The 15,762-nt window shown below is 41.5% G+C and overlaps 2 protein-coding genes across 25 annotated transcripts in view; one reads left to right on the forward strand and one right to left on the reverse strand.

Moving 5' to 3' along the window:
* The window catches only part of LOC308176724 (uncharacterized protein), a 297,961-nt gene that overhangs the window by 236,033 nt on the left and 46,166 nt on the right, over positions 1 to 15,762 (reverse strand). For 9 of the 22 annotated variants that reach the window (XR_013938519.1, XR_013938522.1, XR_013938528.1 and 6 more), the window contains 2 exons: positions 2,627 to 2,711; positions 1,390 to 1,456 (listed from right to left, as the gene is read on the reverse strand). The exons of 6 other annotated variants lie outside the window; for them this stretch is intronic. The gene's annotated coding sequence lies outside the window, so the exon portion shown is untranslated. 7 more of the 22 variants (XR_013938521.1, XR_013938527.1, XM_080552848.1 and 4 more) reach the window with 4 other exon arrangements.
* The window catches only part of BEAN1 (brain expressed associated with NEDD4 1), a 53,673-nt gene continuing 43,381 nt past the window's right edge, over positions 5,471 to 15,762 (forward strand). The window contains exons 1-2 of one of the 3 annotated variants that reach the window (XM_080552842.1): positions 5,471 to 5,625; positions 6,378 to 6,452. In XM_080552842.1, coding sequence (XP_080408968.1) covers positions 5,595 to 5,625; positions 6,378 to 6,452 — 106 coding nt within the window. In that variant the 5' untranslated portion in view covers positions 5,471 to 5,594. The remainder of the gene's footprint in view (positions 5,626 to 6,377; positions 6,453 to 15,762) is intronic. The other 2 variants (XM_080552844.1, XM_080552843.1) reach the window with 2 other exon arrangements.

The following is a 15,762-nucleotide window of genomic DNA, read 5'->3' on the forward strand; positions in this document are numbered from 1 at the left end:
GAAAAGAACACAGAGATCAAATTTTCCATTTTACATCCTTAAACATTAACTCAGCTGGCATCAGGAAGACTGAAAACACAGGCAGACACATAAGGGAAATGTTATAGACTTTTCAATAACAATCTTGGACCCAATTATTTCTTAGTGCATACACACATACTTTAAAAATATCTGTGTACACATGGCAGACAGCAGAATTTACCATCCTCCTCAAAAGTCTGCAAGCAGGTGAATAAATAAGAGACTGAACCTGGCCCCATTCCAATGCCTGAGACCACCTTTTGTTCCACAGAAAAAGACAGTTGGTAGCTCTAAAAATTAGAAAAATAGCCTCTGGGAATTTGGACATGTCATAAAATTCCCAGAGAACACTTTCTTGACATAGCAACTATAGAAAGAGAATGAAGAGTCTCTCCGTTCTAGCTCTCATTTCGTTAGATGGCACGTAAAAGAAGATGACTTCTGCCTTCGGGTCTCGGCGCTACTCTAAAATATTTTTTATTTATATGTTTCATCTGTATTAGCAATTTAAAATGATTTTTCCTCTTGACAGATTTTATGCCTAAAGAACTAAATCACTTGATTCAAACCTCTATAAAACATTTTAAATATAAATTTACCTGTCCTACAAATGCTAGCTGAAAAATGTTATACAGAACTTTATACAATATATTCAAAATTCCATCCTTTTCACTAAAATAGCTTTTGGCACAGAAGAAGCTCTTTTGTTAGTAATTCTACAGTTATGCCCAAACTCAGAAAACCTTTAGTATCTTGCTGGTAATTCATTTCAGCTTAATCACATTCAAATCCACTGCCTTAAAATTGCCAATCTGAAAATTAGAAACTATTTTCACCCTAAGATTTCTTAGAAATGTGATTTAGTGAATATTAAATAACTTGAAAATCTAACCACCCACCCTAGCCCTGCAGGAATTCTGTTCACGACAGATCTCAAAACATCTCTGATTTCGTTGCTTCCCATTACCCTTCCTTGAAATACAGCATTAAGATTGGGAAAAAAATCAAAATGAAGAAAGTAAAATGGGGGTACTGACACAAGAAATCCGTAAGTATCACATGCCCTGGCCTGAACAAAGGGAAGGGCACAGCAGTTGTGCTAATCCAGGCTATGATATGCACGTAATATCTCAGACTCTTCCATTAAAAATAAAATCCTTGCCCCCATGAGGTTAATCCTACTCACTGTACTAATGCAAGTAGATCCATAGGCAGTGAAACAATTTCTTGCATATGGCAAACAGGAGTTGCCTTGAACCTGAAATCAGCCAGAACTGCTCCTCTTCCATCGAAGGTCAGTGGCAAGTGCCCTACCTCAAGCTTACAACCAACCATATACATTGCAACAACATCATGTATAACACATACCGCTTATAGGCACTACACTGAAATTCAAGAGAGTCTTTACTTCTAGGAAAGAGCTCAGCATGGAACACTACAAAACAGACAAATCTGATTAGGTATCAGGAAAACAAATTCATTACGAGCATAGTTATCACTGGCCCAGAGAGATCAGAGTCTTCCACCCCAGCGATATCCCCAGTTCAGCTGGACAAGGCTCTGGACAGCCTCCTCTACACAGCTCTGCCATTAGTCAGAGGACAAACCAGGCCACCCCCAGACGCCCCTTCCAACCTTCACTGTTCCATGGGATCAGCAGGACGGAGCTCCCCTTGTATGATGTGGGCAGGGACAGCAAAAAATATTTAGTGCACGAATTTACGCCTACACATATCATATTTGTACTACTGCCCTTTTCTTTAATGGAAAATTACGTTAAGAGTCTCTGAAAAGCAATTTCAATTTTTTTTTGCTGTTTTTCAAAAAAAAATAATTTGAAAATAAAAATTAGGTATCAACTCGCCATGCCAAAACAATTGCCTTCCTTTGTGGCTTAAGAACATTTTTAGAGGCAGAATGAACATTTATTTTTTCAAAAGAGTAATTTGAAAAAAATTTCCATCAAAAAAATCTTTTTCTTCTCATTACATGTCAGAACAGTGCAGGTGGTAAAAGCATGAGATGCTTTCTATCAAACCTTAATCCCTCTTTCCTGCCCTCTTGTTTTCAGCAGCAAGCACAGATTTGTACCATCTCGTGCACCCGGCAGTGGAAACTCCCAGCAGGGCACTACCTTGGCCCAGGGCCCGTTACAGTCAGCCTGGCCAGAAAGGCCAGACGCAGGGAATGCCCGGTGCTGCTGCCTTGCACAGGTGCAGGGCTGGCGGAGCTGGCCTCGGACCTGGCCAAGTAGCAGGCATGCAGCTATTTCCGCAGCCATTTGGCAACGAGACCTCTCCAGCAGCTACCACTGATGACCTCTCACTGCCACTACATCCGTGCTATCACCACTGACAAGGCACAAAACTTTGCACACCGAGAAGACTGTCCCGCTCCCGCAAACTGAGATTCATCTGTTTTGCTTGTCCTGAGGCATTTTATCCAAGAGTAATTATATAACCCAACTGACATTTATTTCATTACCACCTTTTCCATTAAAAAAAATTATGTGATGAACAGTATCCCCCAAAGTCTTGTTACTAACACATTAAAATTTTCAGTCAAAAAGAGATCTCATTTAACAGCAAGATTTATTTTGCCTTACAGAAATCGGCTGTCACAAAATGTCCACACGGGCAGTGCAGCAGCCATCACACTTAAGCATCAGTTCAGCACTGACCTCCACGAACCTAAAATGAAACCACATGAGATGGTAAGTAGAGCTGACGAGGTCTGCCGCTTCAGCAGACTCTACTAAACTGTATAGTTTTATAATGAAGTCCCTGGATCAAAGAAAATGTAAAATCATCCAAGAATAAAATTATCTGTCTTCAGCAAGGGCTTCTCACACTGATTGCCTGTTATTAGTAAAGGGGGAAACACCCACTGAGTGAGGATGGCAGCTTATTATGCTGCCAACTATAACAAATGCCATCCCAAACCTTATGGAAGTGTACCCGAGCTCCTCGTCCAGCACGCTCCTTATTTTGAAAGGTTGGGGAAAAACTTTCTCTACAAAGTAAGAGAATTCAAACTGGGCACACAGGCTGTAAATTACCAGCAACAGATGCTGCCTTAGTGCTCCTTGTTTTGTGATGTTATGAGAAAGACAAGCCAATTAAAATATAAACAGGTATGAGCAGCAGAAATTCTGAGTATTTTTTGTCTTTGGCCCAGCCCTCCCACATGCAGCATATAAACAAATGTCTGTGTAATAAATCATTGATTTGCAGGAAAAAATCTAATGCAAATTTGTTTTAGCAAAACAGAAAAACAGATGCAATAAATAAATAAATAAATAAATATTAAAAAAAAAAACACATAAATAATGATGTAAATAATCCTATACTATCTCCCTGACGCATTCCTGTTGAGGGACTGCACAAAGTGTGCAAATGAGACTCCAGCCTGAATTCACCACAACAAGCAGGTTTTGTTCCGGTGCACAACTGGAACCAGAAGAAAAAGAACCCCCACAATCTGAAAAACATATGGAATAAAAGGGTAAAAAACCTGTACCATCTCCATACACCTTTAATGCAGATCTGGAAATCAGTGGGGTGAGCAAAACCTGGAAACATTTCGTGTAGATTCAAGATGAGCGTGCTGAGCACTGACAAGTACCGAGAAAGTCACTGTTAACTGTGATGATACTTCAGTAAGGCTGCGCTGGATCATACCTGGCACGTTGTGCTGTCTGACCCAGAAACAAACGTTCTGTGTCTCAGAAGCCATCCCTTCAGAAGCCATCCTCAGAAGCCATCCCTTCCTTATCTCCTCTGGGGATAAAGATTCCTCTGGACAAGACTTTCTCAGAAAAGAGCCTAAAAAGGGCTTAGATGGGATTTTTTTTCCAGAATTGCCAAATGTGAACCTGCTTACCCTGAATTCAAAGTCAGGTAACAAGGCCTCTGTATTTTCAACAGTTTCTCAGCTTTTTTAATTAAGTGTAGGTTTTGCAGTCAAACATAAGACTATTAGTCTGTTTGAACTAAAGTTTATATGGATACTATGGCTAAATGTAAGGCACCATTTGGGAAAGATGCCATCACCAAAATTTGCAGAAGCACTAAATATTAGAAATTTTGAGATTTAAATTGGAGAAAGTATTTTAATATCGTTAAGTACAGTCTTACATATATACTTGACTCTTCAGGTGTGAATTCAAAAAGCCTGCACACAGAAACCCAGCTTTTCTGATAGTGTGAAGGTGAGAATTTCTATATGCTTAACTAGATGACGAAGGGCCCTAAAATGAAGTCATATGGTTTCCATTTATTGAAGTGGTAGAAAAGTCTTTCATGGAGTCAAATACTTTGATGGGTTGAAGAAATTAATCAAGAGGTAATTTTTGCAGGAGAATTCTGAGGGGATTTTAGCATAGAAATTGGTTAATTAAGAACCGAGTTCCTATAATTTTGGCAAAAAGCACAAGTACTGCTGAGCCATAATGAAATCTACTTGCAAATTTCCAGGAAACTTTTCAACTGCTTCAGACACATTTCATGCTTGCCTGGATTAAAAAGGAAAAGAAAAAATAAGTGATCGATGACAGCAGCACACTTCTGACAGGAAGACCTGAGAGTTCACAACCATTTTATCAACCCCAAACTTCATTACAACTCTGCAACCATCACTACTGAACCAAGGAGAAATTAAACAGCCTGGGTATTGATGGTAAAGGTATTCCTATGCAAGGGAAGTTGCTCACAGGCCTGCAAACAAAAAGTGAAGGAGTCGCCTGGACGAGCAGTGTGAGAGGAAGCACCCCACAAGCCGCCTTCTGCCAGTGGGGCCAACAGGCGTGCACAAGAGAAAGGAATTGCCACTACAAGTTGGTTCCTAAAAAAATCCAAGCTGCTACTAAAAGGACATGCCAAAAAGGCTGCATTTCTCACACGCTTTGCCTAAGCAGTTGACAACATGTTTTTTCCTTTTATTTTTCGTACCTAAATGGCCCGTGATTAAAGTTCATACACAGCGGTCCCTGTTTCCTCTGGCTCTAGTACCGGGACGTTTATCACTTGTGATGGGAAACATTTCCAAGATCCCCGGTAAAAACGTGCCGCCCTGGTGCAGCCGGGCTCCAGCTGTGCCTTGTCCTAAATCCTGCTGGATCCCACCGAGCCGCCCGAACTGCTTCCCCCGCAGCGCCGGCTAATCCCGGCCGTGCCCTCCTTTCCCTCCCTCCCTCCCTCCCTCGCAGCCGCAGCTCCCGAGGAGCCGGCACCCGCCTCCAGCTCGGAGCCCGAGCCCCTACAGCGCTCCCCTTCCCCAGAGCGGGCACCAGGGCGGGGAACGGACCTGGAGCCCCCCTAGGCCGCGGCCGGCCCTCGGGGATGCGCAGCCCGGAGCCCCCCTCCCCGCGGCCTGCCCCGGGGGCGCCCCTCCTCTCCCCCCGGCGGCGGGCAGGGCCGGCCAGGGGGGGCCGCGGCGGCCGGCCCCAGCGGGGCGGAGGTCGGCCGCCTCCACACGCCCCCCGTCCAGCAGCCGGCGGCGGCTGAGGGAGGAGGAGGAGGCGGCGGCCGCGCCCGCCTCGCCTCCCGCCCGCCGGGGAGCCGCGGCTGAGGCGCATGGAGACAGCGGCCGGCGCCGCGGGCTGGGGTAAGGCGCGCTGAGGCGGCGGGGCTGCGTCCCCACAGGGCTGTGTCCCCACGGGGCTCTGTCCCGACAGGGCTCTGTCCCGACAGGGCTCTGTCCCGACAGGGCTCTGTCCCGACAGGGATGTGTCCCGGGGCGTGGGGCGCGATCCCGCGGCGGCTCGGGGCACCCCGGTCGTCTCCGTGCCGAGGGGCAGCGGGTCGGGCAGGGCGGGCTGAGGGGAGCCCTGAAGCTCAGCGGGGGGCTGACAGGAAAAGCCGAACCCTTCGTGATTTTTTGGGTCTCAGAGGAAAGCCCTGAGGTGCAAGTGGTAAATATTGAGGCTCGGTGCGCAGGGCAGTGTGTGTACCGAAGAGGTGGGCTCCTGCCCCACGCAGCCCAGGGGCGCAGGAATTGGGAACCAGTCCCTCCGTGTTACTGGGCGCCTGCCCGCTGACTGGGGACGACCTCCCAGCGATAATTACCATATTTACATAACACGTTGTTGTTTATACGTGGGCTTCTGAACCCTGAGGCATTAAAGTCATGTAGAATATCATTTCCTGAACGGGAGGGATTCCTGGAAGTATGAAGCAACGACTTGTTTATTTATTTTTACCCCATTCAAGCTACATCTGTGCGCATATTCGGTCTGAAACGTGTAACGCTGCCCTAGAGAACAGGAGCCTGTTAACCACACAGTGTCTTCATCTGACATCTGGTCCCGAAACAAAACCAAACTGCTATTAAGGACCTTTCTTTTGTTCCCTCCTTAGTTCTTTTCTTCCATCTTCCTCTCATCTCTGGAAGCTCCATCCGTATTGGAATAGGCAGCAATTATTCCAATCTCTGTAAGTAGCCTCTTTTTTTTTTTAACTGCATTAATGGCATGCCTTGCAGTCATGTACAGCTGTAGGAATATTGTATTTAAAGTCCTCTAGCAGATAAACATCAATCCATTAAAAAGCAAATAGCTTCCTGACTAAGAAAACAACTGAGTTAACTGAAACTGACTCGAGCTTGTGATCTTTGAACAAGCAAAACTCACAGAAATGAGTGAAAGAATTGCCTGAAATAGAGGACTGTACAACTTGGTCCCAGGCACAAGTACTTCACTATTTCTTTTTCCAAAAAAAAATGCTTCCTCCTTCTCAGCATTTTCTCCCACAAGAAATTAGCACATAGCTGCTGAAACTGATCGACAAATTGAGCACACTGACATCAAAATTTATGTCATTTTGGCACTCACTACTGAAACAAATCTGGCTAAAAATTACTTCCACTCACCGAAATACAACGTAACTCCTGACATTTGACTTCCTTCCATTCTCCTTTTTATGACTGACTTTTGTAGTTATTACATGAAAGTTTTTTGAAAGGGAAATATGACATTTTAAGAGCCAACTCTGCCTATGTCACTGGCTGTATTTCAGTAGAAAACCACGTGTATGCAAGGAATCACATTAGCACATCCAACCTCTTTGATAAAAGAATGCATAATGATAAAATACCTAACAAAAAATACCTAACAAAAATTAAACTACCAGGGTATCTCAGAGCACGTGCTGCATCTCAAGAAAAGTCATACTGAAATGTTGTAACTAGATTATGTCTTCTATAACAAAACTTTCAAGCTAAGATGTCCTTCATGGGTGAGAAATAATAAGAATAAAACCTGAAGTTTACAGAAACAACAGGCAAAAAGTTCTCACATTTACTTTGGAATGTACATAAAGCATGACAGAGTCAGGCAACTGTTATCTTCATAGACTGGAAAAACTACCAAGATGAGTGTTTGCTGCAAGCCCTACCAACTTGGAGGAACTATTCATATTGTCACCACCAGCATCTGTCAGCACTAGGTATTTGGAGGCTCTAACCCTAAGAGGCTCTATGGCAACTAAGAGCGGAGTTTGATCAGTAAAGCTGGTTACAGTGCAAAACCAAGTAAATGCAAAGTGCTTTTCTTCAGACAGTCTGGTAATCCTTTAAACTCCTAAATAAAACCATGCTAAAGTTGGGCTTGAGTAAGTGCAGAACTAGTAGCTGCTGATTAAAACTGTTCATCCTCTGTCTACCTAATGTAGGACCAACTAGCATCACCTAAGTCATAGAAAATACAAAATAACACAAAAATGACAGGGAATTGTAAAAGCTAACATTACTATAGCCACATGTACCAGTCCATATATTTATTAAAGATCTTCCTGTAGATATGGCAAAAAAAAAATTAAAATGTGCTTGCTCATGTTGTTACAGGTTAATATTACAAAATACCGTTTCAATTATTTCTCAAGAGAACCGTTATTTTAATATTATGCACACAATGACATTCCATAGCATTTCATTGCATATGAAGTCACTATGTGCTTAGTTTGGGAATTCAGAGCAGAGTAATACAGTTTTCTATCCATTCTTTGCTTTTGTGTTCCTTTACCCTTCCCTACCACTGCCCCTCCCAGAGAGACCAGTTCTTCACAGCAAGACAAGTTAGGATTGCATTGACATTATGTTAGCGGAGCTATGTAAAGCAGGTGTTGCAGCAAACATAGTTCAGAGTAGTGCAATTATTGCCCTAATTTCCAAATGGGTGCCTACTTCTCTTCAAAATTAGCTGTTCGTAAGGCAGCATTTTCTTTTTACTTCCATCTTAACTGAGTTCAGTTCAGGTAGGCCCAACGTTCTGGCCTTCTATGTGTTTAATTACTGTAATGCTCGGACTGTGAAATGTTAAATTATCCATTATATCTAATGAGTTAACACAGTAACAGGTAGGTGTTAGCCAAAAAGAAAACCCCACAAAATGTGGCTTGTGCATTTACTGCAAACCCAGAAAGTGTCTCCTGTTACGTATTAATTCATGTATGCCCAGTACTAAACCCATCTACTCTCCAAACACTGAATTTCCGACGTAAATGGAAAGGCCCAGGAGCAGGACTGCAACTCTTCTCATGCCAGGTGTCCACCGTGCCTTGAGAACACTGCATCCCATACAGGACAAAGAGGTGAAGTCACACAAGCCAAGTCCGGGCAAGCTAATACTCAGGAATGGAGCTGTGTGACTTCAAACATACAGTACCAAGGCAGGTGGAGAATGTCAATGTTTATTGGAACTTTCTGATTAGAAGTAAAATTTGCAATTAGTTTTGTTGCTTTGCATATTTCAGAGAAAAAAAAAAAACAACTCTATTTTTTAGCTTTTGTTCAGAAGATTGTTTTAATAAGTAGTAAGTCAAAATTCTCTCTCAAAAATGTTGATGTTATGAGTATTAATCATTATCAATCAGCAGTCATGAACCACAGCCACCGTGTAATATATGAATGAAGGGGCCCAGAACTGTCAGAGTAGTAGAACAGCAGAGAAATATTTGTAACTAAATTGCCTTCCCTTCCTGCATGCCTTCTCCTCAGGAGGTCCAAGATTCACCTCTGAAGAAATGTTTCAAGCATAGGAAAAAAAAAATCAACTAGTTTTCAGTCAATTACGCAGACAGCCAATACTTACCAGCTATTTTAAGAACATAGCTATTTTACAACTGTCAAGTGACCGTATAGTTTTGTATTTAAATATTAGTATGTCTGGATGATAACCAGATTTAACTATAATGTCTCAGCTGTTACATCTAAGAGCACAAGGAATGTCTAGAAATTTATAAAATGTTCATTTCGGCACAGAAATCAGGAAAAACAGCAGTACAAAATATGCAGACTGTTTAAAATTCAGCCTTAAGACTCCTGTGTTATAACCTTTGCTCATATTAAACAGTGTTATCTCACAAAATCAAGAAGGAACAAGAGAGTTCACACTGCAGCTTTCTGTATGAAAGCACACCCAGCCAGGCACAGGGACAAACTCACGTTAAGAAAATGGTGCAGCAAATCCTTATCCTACGACCATTAGGCCCCTGACCAGACCCTCTGGCTGCTGTACCTCACATTCAGCTCCCACAGCTGGCTCCCAGCTGCGTGTCGCTGACTCCAGCACGGCTAGCTGTGCTCGGACACCCCAGGAAGGCAGTAGAAGGTTGAGCAAACTCAGAACCAATGAAATCTCTCTGTACACAGCAAGAATAAATTACTCTCTCCCCTGCTACAGACTAGGGAGTCTTTAGCTCTTGTTCTTGAGAGAAAATCCTGCATTTTTTCCCAGAATGGTCTCCAAACTCAGCCAGGTTAATACAGTCGGCTAGATAGCAGTATTCAAGGAACGTAACTGCACATTCATGTGCACGTGGAGCCCAGAGCCTCAGTTCAAACAAGCGAAGGAACTGGCTCTGTAGGTACCTTAGAGTGGTCTGTTAGCTGCACCAGCTGTGAGACATACAGAGGGACAAGAGACTGCTTCAAGCCTGTGTGTGACAGCTTTGCTGCAAGCTGTGGAGCCAGGATGATGCCAGGATGTGCTGTGGAGCGAGTGACGGGTGTGCACTAAGACTTGTACCCGCAGGATGCCTTGAGAAGTGTCAGCAACCGAAGCACCACCATCTGCCACTCACTCCAGCCTGTCTAGCCACAGAACGCCAGAAACCACGTAGGTCTGTGATGCCAGGCAATGGGGCAAGCACACGCTCTAGTAGCCCTCTCTTCTCCAAATGCACAGCAAAGTTTAATCTAGAAAAATTGGCTCTTTCTTTTCTTCCACTGTTTTTTTCTCAAAGCGTGGATGTTTTCTGAAGGCACCAGAGAGGCTCCCTAATGCCCTTCCTTCAAGGTGTAGCCCGTATCTCCCCACAGTTTCCCATGCGGCATTTCAGAATGTGCAGAATCAAGGATGTTCAAATGGTTCTAGAACTGTAACTTAGCATTCTTTGTTCTTCTCCCCTAATAAGTCATATCCTGCTCAGTATCCTTCTGCCATCAATTTATTTTGTGATGGCTTGGTATCATTTCAGTTATTCACATCAAGAATGTTTTTTTCACATTTTAATTTATTAGATTGGATCCTGCACTAGGAAGGTATCTATTTCTCACCAAGCCTGACAATTTCTCATCCTCCTTTATGAGGATGTAGGCTGACAATTCCAAATCGTTCATTTCCACTAAAGCTACTGACTTAATTCCTCAGTTTCAGCAGCTTCTCCCCACTCCTACCTCCCATGCCTGTTTTTTGTTTATTTTTAGTGTAGAGAACAATAGACTGAAATTCATTCCTGTGCAACTACTAGGCAAAAATACACAGATTAGAGACCAACCCTGCTCCCTTTTAAATAGAAATTATGCATTAGTTTTTGAAAGGAATTGATCAGACTGGTACAAAGAACAAGACTGGGATAAGAGCAGGAGGGAAGATAAGTTTTAGAAGTGTTGATCACTACTGACTCTGTCCTTCTGTCATTTCATTACTGTGTAATGACTGAGCTAGATATTAAGGCACCTAAAGCTGCTCAGCCACCTCTCGTTCAACATTGAGGGGTAGACACCTAATTGATTAGCAGCTCTTGTAAAGTCTACTCAGAGTGTCTGTCTTCAGATGCTTTGAAACTTTGGCTGCAAATTTAGAGCTGGCAGAAGCAAGCAATTCAGTTAGCTTTGGCAGCATTTAGGCAAATAGTGAGTTTGGTTGCAAAACTGAATACATACAACTTGCTACAACTTCCTGAAATGCTTTTTTTTTTTTAAATAATGACATTGATACACCTACAGTCTTCAAGAGTCTGTGTGAAGATAATTTGTTGCAACCTTTCAGACAAAGCCACTTGATCACAATCTAGTCTCAATGCAGATCTTGCTTGTACAACACTTTCTTTCCTGGGCCTAAGTTTCTTATCTTTAATTGCTATTTTTAGCTGCAAGCATGTTAATCCCTTCTATCATTAAAATGGAGATTTTCCTTTCAGCAGTTGTTTTACTGCATTAAAAGACTACATAAATAAATAGTGAAATACATGTCGTTTTGTCACTTTTTGCTTTTGAATCTCTCTTGTTGGTGATTAATCTTTTTTTAGTTTCAAGGTTTAAGAGAAACAGCTCTCCAAGCATACGGTCTTTACAGGTTTTCAGCATCCTCACTTTATTTTGATTTAGCTACACAGTTGTGACAAGATTACTTCTACCAGTCTGATGGACACTTAGAAGTCTCAACTGAGACCAAAGCTTTATTGTGCTAGGTCCTGGACAGAGGAACTGGCTCTGTCCTTCCAGATTGTACAGATAAGACAAAAGGTTGGAAAAGAAAGAGGGTGACAGAGAAATTAATTGCTTTGGATTACACAGCAATTTAAGGAGAAAGCCACGCTCTCCGGGCTGCTGGACTGGTATCTGTCCTTTACTTGGCACACACAACCCTGCAAAGAAGAGCAACAAAGAGTAGCTATTTGGAATGACTTCTATGCATCACTTGAAGTGTATGTTAAACTATGCTAATAATCCAGCTCCTCGCACTAAACACGTTTGTGAAATCAGATGTTCCTTTGTAGAGAGTATGGGGCATTCAACAGTAGATCGACAAAGCAGTTCTGACGTATTGATACTATTGTGTGCTGGGGTACATGCTGTATGGTACATTACTTGGCATCAGTCCCAATCAGGAGCTGTCAAAATGTATAGGAAGAGCAAGAAATTGGTACATTAAGAACAAAAATTTTGTTTTTTCATATTGTGCTGCCCCTTACAGTAAACATCATGTTTTTGCTTTCAGTCTTGCAAGACAGTTTGAAGCAGAACAAGCAACTGAAAAAACACAGACACTTTTAAAAAGGGCTGTGATTTTAGAACACCACAACTCTGAATGGGAACATGAGTGGAAACCATCCTTTTGCAACTTGATCCTATTAGATAACCTGATATGAGTGCATATGAAAGCCTAAAAAAATACTTTGTTCAGCACTACATTTCTATGTTTCTGATTTAAAAATGTTTCTGCTGAATGAAGCAAGCTGTAAATAGGAAACCTTCCCAAAGCTTGGAGATATAAGGTAGTAACACAGAAGTGCTGGAACATCATTAGAAAAAGAAACAAGGTTTTTTTTTTCCAGATCTTCAAATGTGAAACTGATTCCCAGCTACAGCATTGTGAAATGCTGCAGTAAAGGTGGTATTAAGATACTTTAATAGTGCAAAAATGACATCTTGTGTAAGCTCACCAATTTAGGATTAATGTAAATTTCCTTAGTTGCCATCAATGCAAAAACTCTTAGGAACTGAGGGGCACAAGAAGTCACCACAGATAAGAATCTCTCTTCTTTATATCCTGTGCATGCTCATCTAAATCATATAAGCACAGTAGAGCAGTAAGCATCAAGTTAACACATACCACAAGTTTTCTCTCTCATCCTCTCACCAAACTCAAGAGCTGTTAAATCATCTCTATGTAGCTAGAGGATCCTTCTTCACCAGGACTATCTTCCTGCAGCTGCAAAGGTTTCAAAGCCAGGCTGCAGACAAGAATAAGGACCATGCTTTCACAAAGCCCAGATGTTATGTTGCTGAGAGTAGTTCCTGCTGGTGGATGATCTGGGCATTATCAGATTCAGTGGCTGATGTGAGAAGTGTACTCCCACTTTAGCAGATAAACTGTTACTTTGAATTTTTAAAAAAATGGTATTAACAGAGAAATAGAAATTTGGCTAACATACAACAGCTGTAATTTGTTATGTGTATTTTAATGGCACGAGTTTATTTTCAACTTGTGGATTAATTTCATGCATCACAGTTAGATAAGACTGCACCTTAACCTAAATTTGATAGGATAATTTTATGTTCTTAAATTACTAATTTTAAAATCATAAATTAATTCAATCGTATGTAGATTTGGAGTACAAACCCTGAAAACCATCATCATGCCTGTGCCTGGCACGCTCGGATTGGAACAGGTGGGCTTAGAACTGGGAAGTGCTTCTCCGGTGGAGACTTTGTTAGCTCCCTGTCATCTGTAGTAAAAAATGTTTTCAAATCAATTTACCTCAGGGTAAAACGTCCTGTGAAAACAAAACACTGTGTTCTGGCCTCTACTGAGACAGAAACATCATTTGGAAAGTAATTCATTTTTCACAAATGAAACTATCTGTGCTCCACAAGAGAAATCTGATTACCTGGAACTTAGACATTATCATTTGTTCCGTCAGAACTAAGACTGAATTTTATGCCTATGTCCCTGACTGCTCCATGAGGGCCGTGCCTCAGTTTCTTCCTAAAAATACTATTTATATATTTTGAGTCTTCATGTTTTACCAGGTATTTTGCAGCTTTCCTTGGCAATAGCTGGAACACTTACATCATCTGGATTTACAAAAGACATATTTTACTTTTGCTATATTCTGGACATGCAGCTTTATGGGATAGGTTTGCACGCCATTCTTTGACTGTCATTGTCCCCCACTGCTCTTTAGTCCAAAGAACTGCATCTGCCCCTATCATTTTTTATAGCTTTCATTCTTAATGGTTTTCCCTGAAGACAATATAACACTGCTGTGGTTTTCTAACACTTTCATAAGGAGTGTACCCCAAAATGGCCTAGACAGTCCAACAACAACTAGCAGAAACAGAGTGTGTACAATTACTTTCTGGATGAGGCAGGAGGGGCATTTATTAAGTGCCCTTTAAAGAAGAGCCAGTAAGGTGGTAAAAAGTAAAACAGAAATTTGATGTTGCAGGAACTGTAAAAAAGTTTCTTATGCCAAAAATTGGTGAAACTGTAGCTACTGATAGAGGGGAATTATGTTGAACTAAAACAGGAACAGTGAACAAGAAAGATACGAAAGGGTATAAACTGAAGCAGGTTCTAAGAGGATTAAAATAATTAGTGCACCTTCAGATTAGGTTATGAACTAAATGGACTTTATGGAAAATATAAATGTGTATGTGAGATGCATACTGGGACCAACGACTTTAACAAATCTGCAAATAGTATTTTTTCATTGGCATCATTTTCTTGCAGGTGAATTCCTTCTTGGTATTTGTAGTGACAATGCAGTCTAAAGCTAATGAAGTTGTTGCATTTCCACAATGACTATCTTTGATACCACAAAATAGTTATTGCTTAGTTGCTTCTTCTGTAATATTTTAACTCTCTAAAAAACAGACAGGAATCCCGACAACCTTAACTGCTGGGAGCTCTATTCCATTTTACCCAAAGATTGTCTGAGATACCTACCACAAATACAGAAGCCATTTGGGAAATAGACTGCAAGATGTTCTGAAAATACAAAACACTGTGATCTGATTATTGGCCTCTGGATTGCTGAGCTGCCAGGTACAAGCACACAGCCTAAGATTTACTGTAACAGTTTGTCCTCAGTGCTGGCAGTATTTATAAATGCATTTGGGGTACTGACATTTTCCACTGGAGCAGCTGTGTGGAGAATTGGAAATCATGAACAATTACTCCTAGCTGCATGATTTTGCAGATATGAAGGCTGACAAAAAAGCACCAAATTAAAAACATTGGAGAGCGAACAAAAACCTGACGTAGCAGAATTGTCGGTGTTCTGTTGGGTACCAATGTGCACGCTAGTCCTCTGTGCATTTGCTTTCAGGAGCTGGTGTTTTCCAAGTTGGGCCTGAACTTCTATTTGCCTGCATTTGGAATATTTTAGATTGGTTATATAAAGTAACCTAAATAAACTCTAGTGCTTAGGGAGATTTAAAGGTGATTTCTGAAGAGTTTTCTGCACAAAGCTTTTCCATGCCAAAATTCAAATACTTTTTCATCTGTCATTAATGAACTGTTTTCTTCCTGTTCTGCTTCTCATTATTTGAAGGCACAACAAAAGTGTGCAACTCAGAGATCTCAGTACATCTGTTTGCACGCTCAGATGCACCTGTCAGAAAATGGTTTCCTTTTATCAAAATAAGCCCAATTTCAGTAGCACTACTTGCAAAATGTCATATATATATATATATATGCTTTCTTTGAAAAATACACTTTTTCCCCCTCTTTTCCCAGATAACTTTCCAACTTCCTGATCTCCCATGAATTTGTTTGCCCCATACAGTATACAAGTAGATTTTAACCTAATGAGCTGGAATACATTTAACATAACCAGCTCTTCTTTCAGTCATTTTCTCAGCCTGTTTTCTATGGTATGGCTAGCCACTGGCATTCCATGGGGTATTTTGCAATGTGCAGTTAGTATGTCAAAAAAAAAAAAAAAAAAAGACAGATCCTCTTCCTTGCACAGAGGTACCCCCAGCTCCTTTAAGTTTTGTATTGGGACGCTATTT

Source organism: Anser brachyrhynchus (assembly GCF_964034855.1).
Source record: "Anser brachyrhynchus genome assembly, chromosome: 12".
Lineage (NCBI taxonomy): Eukaryota > Metazoa > Chordata > Aves > Anseriformes > Anatidae > Anser > Anser brachyrhynchus.